The 13,870-nt window shown below is 47.1% G+C and overlaps 4 protein-coding genes across 4 annotated transcripts; 2 read left to right on the top strand and 2 right to left on the bottom strand.

Moving 5' to 3' along the window:
• Positions 1-1,161: 1,161 nt before the first annotated feature.
• On the bottom strand, positions 1,162-3,743 carry BKA67DRAFT_53559 (fungal-specific transcription factor domain-containing protein). Its single transcript, XM_046100039.1, has 4 exons — positions 3,493-3,743; positions 3,381-3,435; positions 1,844-3,325; positions 1,162-1,795 (listed from the first exon to the last, which is right to left on the bottom strand). Exons 1-4 carry the CDS (start codon positions 3,661-3,663, stop codon positions 1,329-1,331), a joined length of 2,175 nt encoding a protein of 724 aa, XP_045964626.1. The 5' UTR covers positions 3,664-3,743; the 3' UTR covers positions 1,162-1,328.
• A 1,357-nt stretch (positions 3,744-5,100) lies between these two features.
• On the bottom strand, positions 5,101-8,405 carry BKA67DRAFT_53591 (uncharacterized protein). The gene is made up of 3 exons (XM_046100079.1): positions 7,910-8,405; positions 7,467-7,856; positions 5,101-7,406 (listed from the first exon to the last, which is right to left on the bottom strand). The coding sequence occupies exons 1-3, from the start codon at positions 8,160-8,162 to the stop codon at positions 5,176-5,178; spliced, it is 2,874 nt and encodes a 957-aa protein (XP_045964627.1). The 5' UTR covers positions 8,163-8,405; the 3' UTR covers positions 5,101-5,175.
• Positions 8,406-8,978: 573 nt separating this feature from the next.
• On the top strand, positions 8,979-10,886 carry BKA67DRAFT_53603 (uncharacterized protein). Its single transcript, XM_046100095.1, has 3 exons — positions 8,979-9,403; positions 9,462-10,042; positions 10,109-10,886. The coding sequence occupies exons 1-3, from the start codon at positions 9,254-9,256 to the stop codon at positions 10,785-10,787; spliced, it is 1,410 nt and encodes a 469-aa protein (XP_045964628.1). The 5' UTR covers positions 8,979-9,253; the 3' UTR covers positions 10,788-10,886.
• Positions 10,887-11,132: 246 nt separating this feature from the next.
• On the top strand, positions 11,133-13,668 carry BKA67DRAFT_548226 (heterokaryon incompatibility protein-domain-containing protein). Its single transcript, XM_046101503.1, has 3 exons — positions 11,133-11,458; positions 11,511-12,200; positions 12,251-13,668. Exons 1-3 carry the CDS (start codon positions 11,164-11,166, stop codon positions 13,381-13,383), a joined length of 2,118 nt encoding a protein of 705 aa, XP_045964629.1. The 5' UTR covers positions 11,133-11,163; the 3' UTR covers positions 13,384-13,668.
• Positions 13,669-13,870: the final 202 nt, after the last annotated feature.

Consider the following 13,870-nt stretch of genomic DNA (forward strand, 5'->3'; position numbering starts at 1 on the left):
CTTATACGGACGACACATTATATCGAGTCGAAAGAAGTGGGCCGTGCTCTACTGTGGTCTTTCCTCCCATGCTTTTAGGCATGCTGCCCCTTCATATTGGTCTGAATATTCATAGAACTTGGCGCCGATGCCCTTTCGGATATCACACGTTCCGTTCATCGCTCTTGCCAGTATCACCTTGGCAGCATCCTCGGGTACAATATTGTGGCTATTTTCATAAATGGTAGTATTGTATCGTATTCAGCAACCCAAACTCCTTCTCCATCACTACTAGGAATACCTACAGAAAACCATATTCTCTCCATAAAACTCGGTCTCCCTACCTCTCCTACCTCGAGAGCGGCTGTACATCGTTCGTCTTCGTCAGTTACGCCTGCAACGATCTCATACCTCAGTAGGCCATTGAACCATTTCGCCCCGAGACGCATCAACTGCTGGCAGAATCGGTTCTCAGCATCCTCGTCTGTGCCGCGATTGAGAGGTACGCAAACATGACAAGAAAATCGATATCAACGGGCGTGACAAGCTCGAGGACAGTAAGGCCTCTGCGCGACGGCCATGCCCATAAAGAGACAGCGTCTTTCAGATAAACAAATCATCTCATTAGCAGCAGCGGCTGGCAAGGCGTACAATATAGGCCCCATGCGGAGATTTTTGTTGTGTGGGAAGATACGATTTAGGGTATTAGCATCGAAGAATCGAGACATATTCTCTCCATGGCTATGCTCGACAAAGACGCGCAGCGTCACGATTACTACGCACCAAGGGATCAGCGGACTGGTGGAGAAATAGAAGAAGGAGAAATGGATATATTTAGTAGTGCATGTATCAGTTAATTGCATCGGTTAATTGTACCATGTCGAGAATGAGGCTGTTGATAGTACCGTAGCCAGATTCGAACAACTGGTATTTCAGAATCGGAGATCTTGTAGTCCATCCTACCCTAGTCCAAACAACCAGTCGGCAAAGACCTAACGGGGTTTAAACGGTTTATCAGCCCATTTCTAGTCTGCGCCTAGCATGTTTTGCTTTTTTCCATCTTCATAGCGCTGTAGTAAAGTGCTCAAAACAGCAGTGTACAGTTCTGGTGCAGCCAGTTACCTTTCACCTCGATAACATATTAATATATGCATCAGCACCAGTGAGTCAAAAGGTAGATACCAACAGACTTACCACTCATGAGGCATCACAGTGGATAAATGGGTCTTCAACGACTTTACTATATAGAGTGTGACATAATACGACCTCTCTACCCCTTTTGTTACATGTCTGGATAACAGTGCTCATCAAAAGATCGCTACAGAATGATATTCACTGAAAGTTGCCCCTCACTGCATCCATGCCATTGAACCTTCTCGTAATTGTGGCATAGTGGGCCATACTGGAAAGCCAAAATCTGCAGTGTGTTGAGCGTATTCGCCTAACAGACATGTGGCTGTTGGGTCTAGTTCAAGCTCAAATGGTGGAGTCGTTACCGGAGCTCCAATCATGTTGTTGATCATGAAGTTGTACTCATTGCCCATTCCCGCCATACCATGTCCCCACTGACCTTGGAATCCCGCGACGCTTTCTTGTGCTGATGGATCCAAACAAACTGGAAGTCGCGGCTCGTGCTTTCCTTGGGCAATTATATCCAAAATTGCCACTTTGATTCGTTCAAAGATGTCTCGGTATCTCCGTGCAGAAGGGTAACGTTCAGCCACGATATATAACAGTAGCTGACAATCGGTAAGCGACCCGTCAACGTTGATATAGCCTGGAGGTGACAGCCATGCGCAGTAGATTAGAGTCAACCCTGCTTGCTGTTAGGTTCTATCTTTGATTCTATATTGTATAATCTCACCTGCGAGAAATACAGACTGGATACTCAGAGCTGAGAAGCCAACTGGGAAAACACGGTGGAGCCGTCGATAGTCCGAGATAATACCAGAACATGCCTCGGCACATAGTTCAAGATAGTGCCCATTAATAGGCACTTCTGCCAAAGAAGGATATAGGAGATACCGTACGCAACGATGGTAGTGGATGGTGTACAGCTCGAGGCCCTCATATGGCACATTAGACTGATGAGCAAATGCTTTTGCCTCGAATGGAATGGCGTCTTTCCACGACTTCAGGCGATCTAGGAAATCATTTATCGTATCATCCGACACTGTCTTCGGCTGATCTACCCGGTATATTTCATGTTGAATTTCCGACTCAACACGTTTCAGTCTCAATCTGTGTAGGAATGATGTCAAACTGTTGGCCGGGCTGGCCGGGATATTTGCAAGATGCATCGACGCTTGCCGAATTATATCATCATTACTTGTGTCTTCATCAATATCCAGAGGCATTTCTGCGTCAATGTCGTGATCTGAGAGGCTCGGTGGCCGGCCTATAGCGATAGAAATATCGCGATCCAGGAAGTATGTCGTCCAGAATCGTCGCTTGCTCATTTCCAACTCTATGCCCGGCTGTATTCGTCTTTGCCGACGGTGAAGGCCAAGCTCTATGCATAGCCGCATAGCAGCTCCGACATATGTCCATGCTCCTGGATTACGGGGCGCTCGTGTGCAGTAGAGTGCCATCAGCAGCAAGTAGTCCACTGTCCGATAATCCCGCAGTTGAAGAATCGCATCCATATTCTGATATGCAGCATTGTAGTGATGATCAGTAGAGAAGTGACCCGTCTCACCAGCAGATTCCAGCCATCGTCCACTCACGGCATATACTAGATGTAAAATACTTCTGTCGTATGCTTCTGTCAAGGTCTCTCGACTGTTATGAAGTTCCATCACGTTGGCTGTGTATAGGACTGGATATCGTGTAGCAACATGTTGAAACCACCCTTCGAGTAGCCGGTGGGCCACAGTCGGAGCCAGGAAAGGCTCACCAGTCATATCACTAAACCCAGTTGAGAGAATAGATTTTGGGGCCGGGTCGTTTTCTTCGATAGGAGCATTGAAGTGCTCAACGTGGCCCGCTACGGGACTCTTTTCGCTACGAAGAACGGAACTTAGCACGCGTCCAATGGTGATATTGGACGATGCCCCAACATAACAACCAGACGCGGATAGTGACAGATCTCGCACCGCATTAAGGACATCATTAGTATCATCGTCAGACTGTTGAAGCGAGTGTCGTGAAAGGCGTGTGCCTGATATATTTACTTCTGGTAAGATGGGCGATGAAACGGCTGGCACTATTCCTCTCAAATGGTCATTGCTGGCTCTAGCTTGACCTAAAGATGCGAGCATTGATTCGAGCTCAGCCACCCTTTGCTCCAAAGCTTTAATATATAGCTTCTTTTCACCTGCAGCAGGGACAAGAGGAACGATGTATGCTACGAGATCTGATCAGTCGAACCGCTTTGCCAACAAAACGATGGCGCAACTTACTACATTTCAAGTTCAATCTTGCGCAAGATGCACAGGCCGAACGTTGACCATCACACTACCATATTGTATAAGTCTTCAATCAGCGAAAGAGAGATATGCCGGAGAATTATACTTTTTGTTTTCGTGTCTTACATCGCTGACAGGCCAGCGCTACACGATCCCGTTTTGCCGGCCTGCGCTGATGGATTGAGGATGTCTCAGAAGACCCTGGAGCATTCGGTGAGGTGCCTGTATTTTCAACCGTCTCTGGCGTTGAACCCATACCATTCAACTGGTGCGCCATATTACCGTGTCACCATTCGCGGCGGTGAAATACGATATGCTTCTGCTTTCACGGCGCCGAAGGTTTTTGAATGACACAGTTACCGAGTTAGACAACTCCTCCGGTCGGGAGCCGTTCTATCGCGTGTTAATGATATGGCGACATCACCAAAACCGACAAACTCAACATTGCAACGCCACGATGAGGCTTAAGCTCTTGCGGATAGAGATGACGGAACAACCACACCCAACTCGATAAAACCGGAAAAAGCTGCCGAAGGTGTGATTTGAGTCAAGAGAGCGAGGCGGTTCCGAGGGTAGGAGACTCGTTTGGAGCCATGGTAACGTGAACGGGGTTCCACTTCCTTCAGTGGCTCCATTTAGTCTTAAGGTGCGTACCCGCCCACATGAGCGGTAGCGGCTAGAACTCGGCCGAGAAACTCTGTTGACGCGATTTCTGTATTCTTCGAACTCTTCTTGATCAAACAGTATCATAAAATCTTTACCAAGACCAAGTCATGAATCTTGCTGGCCGGCAATACAGGAGGTTTCCTTTGGATCTTGCACTCCAGGCGACACCTGCTAGGTTAGGTCAGCTTTCGCTCCGAGGTTCAGACGGTACAAGCCCCTAGGGGTGCTGAAGCACAGCGGGATTTGCCGGTAATGCAAGAGTTTGTAATGATATGGGAGGATACCCCAGCATGTTTTTTCTGTATGGCCTCAAGAAAATAACTGGAGCAATGTGGGCTCCATAATAATCGAGTCACGCAATACAACATAGGAATATCCGCTGATTAATCTGAAAGTAACATAGTTCAACAGCACTGACAGGTGTTTCATGCTAAGATACATACTCGGTTAGTTAAGAGCATACAAGCAATCTAGACTGTAGACTTACTAGATGTATTTTGGAATGGGTATGCGAAGGTAATTAAAAGCTACAAGTTGGTTTTTCTTTTTTTGAAATTCCAAAGCGGTTTCGCTCCAGCAATTACCGTGGTACGTATCCAAAACTTCAGAATTTCTTGTATTGTTGTGCGTATTGCTTGTTAGTCAACTGGCCCCTAAAGAATTCAAGTAATGTCCACTGAAGAATCCTTACGCATTTAATATCCGGAGAACCCACAACCATCTTTGTTTGACAGGCTTTTCTAAAAGGTGACGCCGGAATTGGTGCTTGATTATTAACCCTATCATGGTTGCGATTAGGTATGACGATGAGATACAGGCACATGGCTCTTTTGACAATGCTCAACCGTTTCGCTAGTTAGTGCCATGTCCCACCCAACTTATCATACATTTCTACGCAGAGCACTAAAGAGGATGTCGTTCCTGCTGCCACTCCAACTGCTCAATCAACAGTATAGAACAACACACGATAATATAACCGCTCCCCGTTATTCCTCCACATGCTGCTCGCCATGCAAGATTGAACGTCCTGGGGGTCAAAGGCATTCTTGTCGATCAGATTTGCAATTTTTTTTCCCTTTAATCTCGTGAAAATTACTTTAGCCACTCTATAGTAGTATATATGTCAAATTCTGCCTGATTTAACTGGCTTCGCTGCCGGACAGCTTCCCAGATCTTTAGTTCCATACTTTGGTTTACACACCTTTGCCCATCCCACATTCTTGCGGAACGTCCTAAGTTCTGTATTTGTATCATCCTGTCCCATCGCTGCCGCACTGGCCTTCTGCTCCACCTGCGTGAACGCACTGCAATGCATTTCGTATTCGGGGTCGTAATCCCCACAAGAAGGGCCATCTGAGCACGATGGCAAACAAACGTGGATGGGAGTCGTTATCGGTTTTCCTTTCTTGTCCTTTTTGCCCGACTTGCATTGAATATTTACCTCCACGCATGGTTTTGCTTTACTGTTACTACCACGCTTACTGGGGCAGTAGTAATCGCCAAAGGTGTCTTGTTGGCATTCATCCAGTTCGAGAAACTCCGGTGGCTTGTATTTCCCGTCGACGAGATTCCCGCCTGTGAATTCTAGATGCGACAGCACCTCAGAACCAGCAGGCGGCGAGTAGTCGTCGGCATTAATACCGTAGTCTATTGTCTTCGATGTGGAGGGTGCCTTGCTCTTCGGCTTGTTCTGCCCAGTAGTAGAATACCCCGTGGATCCAGCTACACAGAGCGATGGATAATTATCCCAAGCTGCATTTGCGACATCCCGCCACTGTTGTGTCATATTGAACAAATTATGTAATGTGTAGTAAAGTCGACAGTCTGCAGCCTCATATCTGAACTGAAGTGGAACAGCTTGGTCATCATCTAGTTCGCTCTCCCGAATTTGATCGCGGAGGTTGAACCCAACGTACGTGGTCCAAATACCCGAGTCGCGGTAGAAGCCGTTGAGTGGAATGGGCGGGAAAGTTTGGTTTGCGATCGCATCCACAGAGCCTGCCCATGCAAGATCATTATCAAGGTCACCACTCCAGTAACTTCTTGCGCCTCTAGTACCACTAGCTGCCTGCATAGGCCCGGATTCAGGACGCCCACCCATCACAATGGTGCGGACTCCAATTCGAGTCATGAACTCGACGAATAAAGCACACGTTGAAGAACAAAGACCATCTGTGAGGAGAACGATGTCCTCTGGATCCCATCGCTGCTCAGTGGTACTCGGATTATCAGCCCAGCCGTATGGAGACATGTCCATCGATTCATAGTTGAAATCTTCATCCGATAGGTTGTACTCTTCCACAAGGGTAAACCAGTCGCCCAGATACGGTCTCGGGCCCGCGTACTCTTCCCAGTCGTGGAAGTTTTTCTTGGTTGCGGCGTTTAGTCTCGGGGTGATAACCCATTCGTCAGCAAGGCCTTCGTACCAGTTGTCTACGACATCGGCGTCATCAGAGTATGGGTCAAGACTAGTCCACCAAGTAGTTGTGGCGTTTCCTAGGACCCTACCCAGTTCGTGACTCCTCCGGCGGCTTCCGGCGAATGGCTGCTTCTGGGGGAAGAACCTTGCGAAGGTGTCTAAAGCCAAGACGACATCTCCTCCCGCGTTCTGTTGAAGATCTATCACGATGTGCTTGATATTCTCCGTCACTGAGCTGTCGATAAATGTCTGAACGGTGTCCGAGAAGTCGTATAACTCTTCTCCGTATTGTTCGAAGGTAGGTATACTTAGGACACCGGTCGATATATCGCGAAGAAAATAGCCCGTTACGACGCCGCTACCATTGACGAGTAGGTCTGATTGATATATATCTGCCTTTGCTGGGTAAGCACCGCTCCAACCTGTTGTGACATCTTCCGAAGATGTTTCATCATTATCGTCCCTTGCGATCTTCGATTTTTTGGATATGTTTGGTGGGGTACTCATGCTTTTAGATCTTTTGGCTACATTGCTGTCCCCAATGCGGTAGGAGGCAGATTCGTTTGTTGCCGGGTAAAGACCTAGGACGAAGAAGTTGTAAAAGTCCCCGCCATTTGCTATGGGCCCTGTGTCTTCGTTGTAGTTATAGTACGATACCCAATAAGTTTCCAGTGGCTCCGACTTGTTCTCAAAAGTGAAATTGAGCTCGTCGCCTGGGTAGAACGTGGCATCACCAGTCCAGATGTTCAAGTTACCAAGGATATCCTGAGCGGGGTGGCTCATTAGATCGTTCCACTCTGCATGGCTTTCGAGCCTCCCTAGAGAGTTGGAAGCGGCAAACTTTGTGACATAATCAATCACGTCTTCGTCATTGATCTTGGAGAGTGCTGAGGGTGTCCATGACCAACCATCATTCTGAGCTTGCAGGATGTGATCTGCCACTGATCAGTCGCTGTCCAGTTGAAACGAGTCAAACACTTGTCATATGCACTTACCGGTCAAATAGATCTTTGGCTCTGTTATTCCATCGATTGAAACTGATGCGATCGGCCACTGACTACCAAAAGAGAACTGGGACATGATTCCGGAACGCAGATCGACGTGTGCGTCATGCATAGCAAATATTAGTCCTTGCACATCCGCTTCAAAATCATACTGATTTAAGTAGAAGGCAGCTTTGACATTGTTTGCAATGCGTTCCATGACAACCTCCACGTCGACGGCTGGCTGCTGATATCCTTGTGGTGGCGTCTTGAGGAACGCCAACGTGCTTTGGAACTGCATTGTCGTGTTGAGGTAGTCGAGATAGCGCAGAGCCGGGGCTATACTGAAAGGAACATTGCTCAGACAATCATGTACATCGCTAGCCCAAAAAAGATATGCACCTTGGATGAAAATGTTAGTTCTGTTACGGAGGCCAACAAGCTCTTGTACTCACCTTCATTGGACTCATTTATGATATCGCCACATATGGTTGATTCCTGCGTGTTGACTGCGCTCTTCGCTGTGGTACCAGTTGTGGTTGATTGGGACTGCTTTATTGGGTCCTCTAACATGCCCAGTGATATTAGATTGCCCATAGCCTTGACGGCCGACAGATAGTCGAACAACATTTTGTATACGTTGGCGATCAGCTGCCTACATCTGCAGTACAAACATAGTAGTAAGTGTGAGTATACTGAGAGCCTCATTCAAATTAGAGAAATCCACTACGGACGCCCCCGACTACTTATTCAGCCGGTAATTTTTTTTTCGCACAATGCCATAGTGGATATTCTATACCAGCTAAGCAATAGCAGGGGCTGCTGAAGGACTTTTGGCTGAAAGACGGGGAGTCAAGATGGAGCCCACATAGCCGGGCACCGTTATAAAAATAGGTGCATGATTTCAGCACTTGGCTTACGGCCTAGACCTTAAGTGGACGTTGAGCTGAGTTGGGCCGCAGTACTGCAGTAGGGGGAAATTAACAGTGATCCTTATCACCATGAAACTCCGAATGAGGGACTGAAGCCTTGCCATAAACTTTTAATATCAAGGACACACCAAGTATCTGCACTCATCTCGAAAGATGCTCATGTATGATGTCAAAGAATCGGCGACTATGCTCGACCAGCCTCGCCGACGAGATCATTTTCGATTATTGCAACATAACCTACAGTCAAAAGGCAGTCCTTTGAAGATTTGTGAAAGATATACTGATTGCGGAAATGCTTGTACCAGGTTACTCGTACAGCCACAAGTCTGCTGCGATCCTTCTGGTTTCGCATGAAGTTGCGTGCTACAAAATGAGCTTGACTTCAGGGGTTCTTCAGTTGGAAGGACTACATAGTGTGTGGTGCTCAGCCCTGTCAGCAGGATCTGCATCCTGGTTCATACACTATTTAGCGCAAAGCTTAACACGCGGAAATTACTGGTTACGCCCAAGCGAGGGTCAGAACAAACTAGTTAGTCTATGTCAGAAATTGGTGTTAAAATGTCGAGGTTGGGGGCCAACGTCCTCATGATTGGAAAAAGCGACTGAACAGAAAGCTTTTTGAGTGAAACGTTGGAGACTGTAATTGGCCTTAATACATAGCCTCTACGAGTTTTCTTTTCCCGATTAATTTCTTTCATTTTCCCTGCAGGTGAATGTACCGCAGGTAGTATTTTGGATCGGCGAGCACTATTGACTATATCGTGTTTCGATACTGCCACTGCCTCCGCGATTTCATAATTGACTTTTGAGTACATAGCGTAGGGATTTGCTAACGCCGCTGCCGCCTGGAACCATAGGTATATCAAGATGGCTATTCGAATAGCCAGTTCCCATAAATCTTCTCACGTATATGAAGACGTATTCGATGTTCTCCTCCAATCAGAACAGTACCGGCTCTGGAAAAGGGATGATATTAAATGGCAACTAAGATGTGTCGGGGGGCCTGGATCAGGTAAGGTGCGCCGGCAGAATCCACATATTGCCCCAGACCCAAAACTCCCTCTAATGACAATAGACTACGTTCTCGTCGCAAGTCGTCCAAGACCTCAAGACCGATTTTAGAGACAGCAACACTATTGTAGTCTCAGTCTTCCTGCAGCCGTCCCATACTACTTGTAGTGTTGACAACGCAGTCTCATTCACCGAACTACTCCTTGGTGAGGTTGAGCGGCAGTTGGGTTTGGCCCTAAATATTGGCTGTGGCAGCAGAAAAAGTCTCAATGCGGGTTCTCTTGTGGCGCCAAGATTCTCATGCCCAGAAACGCTTCATTGCGGCGACTTGCATCGTGCGATCGCTTCGCATATCAATCTATCTGACAGAACGTTTCTCATTATAGACGATCTCGACGTGATCTGGCCGAATCTGGATGGCTACTTTGAAATTGAGAGAGAGTTGACATATCTTAAGGGGCTTGGCATGAAAATATTAACTACCTCAAGAGTACTAATCAAAGGCGACGAAGATCTTGGTGAGTGCGACGTTGATCTGAGTCGTAAACCTTTGGACTATTGGTGGGAATGCGTTGCCTGCGCAGGTGTGAAAGACTACTATATCTGTAACAACTGCAAAGAAGCTGGAGAACGCTGCCATGAACCGTAAGTCTCTCACATTGGTTGACATTTTCAACATGATCTGACATTGCTCTTGGTGGATTGCTGTAGTGCACATACAGCCATTGAGTTCTTTCAACCCCAAATAGTTCATTTAGATATCGGCAATCTGCCGCTGCCGGGATTTTTGAAGTACTTCCTGGAAGAAGATCATGGTGAACTTGGTCTCAGAAGCCATCTCAAGGTGCCTGTCCAGCAAGGCATTTTGCCGCCATTGTCGAATCTGGGCCGAGAGCTGATCAGTCCCGTCAACGAACATTCAGCGGAAAATCTCGTCAAAGAGCTAGCCAAACAAGCGAACGGCAATATAGGACTGGCATTGTTGCGCCTGGAACATATTAGTGAAGCAGAGTCTCTGGAGAAAGCAAGAGCTATCGCAGACCGAATCCCAAGACCCATTGTCGAACTTTTCAATGCAGGTATGCTGGGCATTGCAAGCAAGCCTGCGGGGATATACCGCGACCTCGGTTTACAAGCCATAAAAGCCGTCGGTGAGTCTGCTGGCGGGCTCTCATTTACGGGCTTGAAGGAACGTCTCTTGACCAACTGGCAAGGTGACACTCAAGCACTGGAAGTTCTGCTGGAATCGGAGCTTGGAATGGAAGAGATTCTGCTCGCCTCACACGGGTTCCTTGTGCCACAGGAGAGTAAAATTCCATCTCTCGATTGTTATCATAGTAATTTTCATTATTATATTGCTGAGCACTATGCTCAAAACTTCGATGGCTAGGAGGGCAAAAACTTGACAATATTTGAGTCTGAATTATTCACCGCTTAAAAAAGTCACACAATTCCAATTTATGCGTTGCGCAGTGGTGTTTGTAGGATATAGCATTGTTCGATCATACAAAGAATTGATCACCACCTATTACCCTACATATCCACCGACCTTGCATGCGTTTAAGCTTAATCACGGGATCCAGATCCAGGTGTTTGGTGAGGTACTCGTGGCCCCCAGTGGGGGCCCGGCAGCGCTAATTTTACCGATGCAAGATGGGGCTTAGTGCCTACGGTAAGACATAAGAACTGCGCAATGTCGGTTGGTAAATCCTCTTAGGTTTGATGCATTCAATCTCCTCAATCCCTACTAAGCTCGGTGGATAGCCATGGCTTGTTCTCAATGCCAAACAACAATTTTCGGAAACCATAAAAGCTGGGGTTCCCACGATTTATCCAATTCTGACTGCGTCTTTTGTTCACAACTTAGAGCGGATGTTGAGCCTGTTCGAAAACTAGTTGATGAAAGTGCGTCCAAAGCTCCCCTATATTGGTGGAAACTCCGTCGCCCAGCGCGCATAAGGGAAAGCCCCGAATCTTATAGCTTGATCTTTACGCCAAATTCAGAGGGCTACCTAGCGCTTCGCTCTGTGCCAAAAAGGACCTTTCATCTTCTTGAGCAAGGTAGGTCAAACACATAGAATAATTTCGTTGTGCAATACTTACTGCATCAAAGACACCGTCCGTATAGCAACGAAGCTCGCTGACAGAACGGACTCGGATACTACTGTGTCTCAAATGAAATCATGGCTGAACCTATGTAAAGGGTCCGGGCATGCGCAGTGCCCACACCCAAAAAGACCAACCTGGATACCAAAGCGTTTGATCGATATTGGCGCAACAAGCACGGATCGAATACTTGTCATAGAATCAGCTACACTATCTAATCCAGTGGATGGATACATGACATTGAGTCATTGTTGGGGTGACCCCAAAGTCTCCCCGTTGAACATAAGGCTGACGGTAGTTGATAATGCCACGTTTGGGAATCCTGAACTAGGGATAGATTGGTCAGAACTGCCTCAGAATTTCAAAGATTCTATAACCATCGCGCGTGAGCTCAAAGTACGGTATATCTGGATAGACGCTTTGTGTATTATTCAGGACAACGATGAATTCCATCAAGAGGGCCAGTTGATGCATCTGGTCTACCGCAACTCCCTCTGCACCTTAGCTGCAGCATCTAGCGATGATAGTCGAGGCGGTCTCTTCCGAGACAGGAACAACCGAGAGTTGATTCCTAACGTACTTGAGACTTCGGCCAGTTCTAAGTTTGGGAAGCGTTCTTGGGTCATTCTTCCTTCAGCACTATGGCATGATCAACTGCTAAGTCAGCCACTTTACAAGCGCGGATGGGTCTTTCAAGGTGGGTGACAGCGGGACGTTGGAGATTAGCTGCTGATCAAAAATTCACAGAAAGGATGCTGTCCCCAAGAATTTTGCATTTCGGCTCTACACAAGTCTTCTGGGATTGTGCTAGCATTAGCGCCTGCGAAACGCTTCCGGATGGTTTGCCCGCCCCTCTGGATGTAGATGCTGCCTTCGAACGCCATTGGAGGGAACGACTTCAGATATCTCAAGATAATAAGACATTGAGCGGAGCTGCAGATGATTCTCTCGAGGCATTTTGGAAGCGCGCCGTGCGGACATATACTGCAAGTAATCTCACCCGCAACATAGATCGTATGCCTGCCGTGTGGTCCGTGGCCAAACTTGTGCGTGATGAATTGCGTCGACAATACCAGAAGCGGGAAGATTACGGGGCTGGTCTCTGGTCGTCTCGTTTATACGAGCAGCTAGCTTGGAAGGTTGTGAACCCAAGCAAGGCGAGCAGGCCAGTGGACCTTTCTCAGTATCCTACCTGGACTTGGGCATCATTGATGGGTGAAGTTGAATTACAAGATAGGTTTACCGATCCAAACCAATTTTGGGGAGTTACCAACCATGAAGGAGGTGAAGTCTCCTTCGAGCTGATGGAGGTACCAGAAAATTTGTTGAAAGATGTACCACATGGAGGCAACGATCTACAACAAGAATTGAGAACGAACGCCTTGGCAATTAGAGGAAAACTCAGATCTGTAGCGCTTACAAAGAGGGAGAAATCTGAGAAGTCCCAACAGCAAAATAAAGTTACCCCAGACGCCGATACGTTTACTTTGCAAGTCATTGGGAGGCTCACGACCATCTCACTCACCTATAACAACTTTGAAGTCTTCCCAGACTCGCATTCGCCATCTCTGGAAGACTACAAAGAGGCATACCTACTTATTTTGACGGCCAGCAGGATTGAATCTTCTGATTCACATGCTAAAAACCAAAACTCTTCTGTTGCTGGCAGACTTTCTGGTGTGTCCTCACAGACCATGCAAATCCCGATGATATATGGAACAGGACTCATCTTAGAGAGGGTCGCATGGGTGCCGAAGAAAGATGAGGTTAATTGCCACTTTCAACGTATCGCCGCTTGCAACTTCAAAGGATTGACATTTTCCGACTTCAAACGACTGAATGCTCAAAAAGGCAAAAAAGACAACTTGTGGCTGCTGTAGGAAATCGGTATTACTTCCTGAGCGATCGTTCACAATGCTGCAGGTGCCGCAACTTCACATTGGGAGAGAAAAGTATATGGACGCACTATTGGATGTGGGTCAAAGTCCCGAGTGGTGGCTGAACATTCGTACAGCATTTTCATAACATATCCGAATAATGAAGCGCCGTATCAACTCCACCCGTGACCGAGCTTCCCCCGTGATTCACTCCTGGACATATTTGAGGTTCACTTTGACAGCACAAAGCTTACATGGCGCGCTGAGCTACAGCCGCACACAGTACTAACACCAGCAGCTGAGATATTACTTGGTTATTTAGTGGTCTTGCCTTCCCCGACCCTATGTTACTGATATTTTATCATTATTTCCTTTTTTGTAGTCTCAAATGTGAAGAAGGAAAGACCGAGAACACTTCTATTCTACCCAGCAACACTTAACACTCTACTTGCATGCCTCCCCCTCCATCTGTTCACAACAACACTTCCCG

This window comes from Truncatella angustata, assembly GCF_020726525.1.
Source record: "Truncatella angustata strain MPI-SDFR-AT-0073 chromosome Unknown BKA67scaffold_1, whole genome shotgun sequence".
In the NCBI taxonomy this organism is placed as follows: Eukaryota; Fungi; Ascomycota; class Sordariomycetes; order Amphisphaeriales; family Sporocadaceae; genus Truncatella; species Truncatella angustata.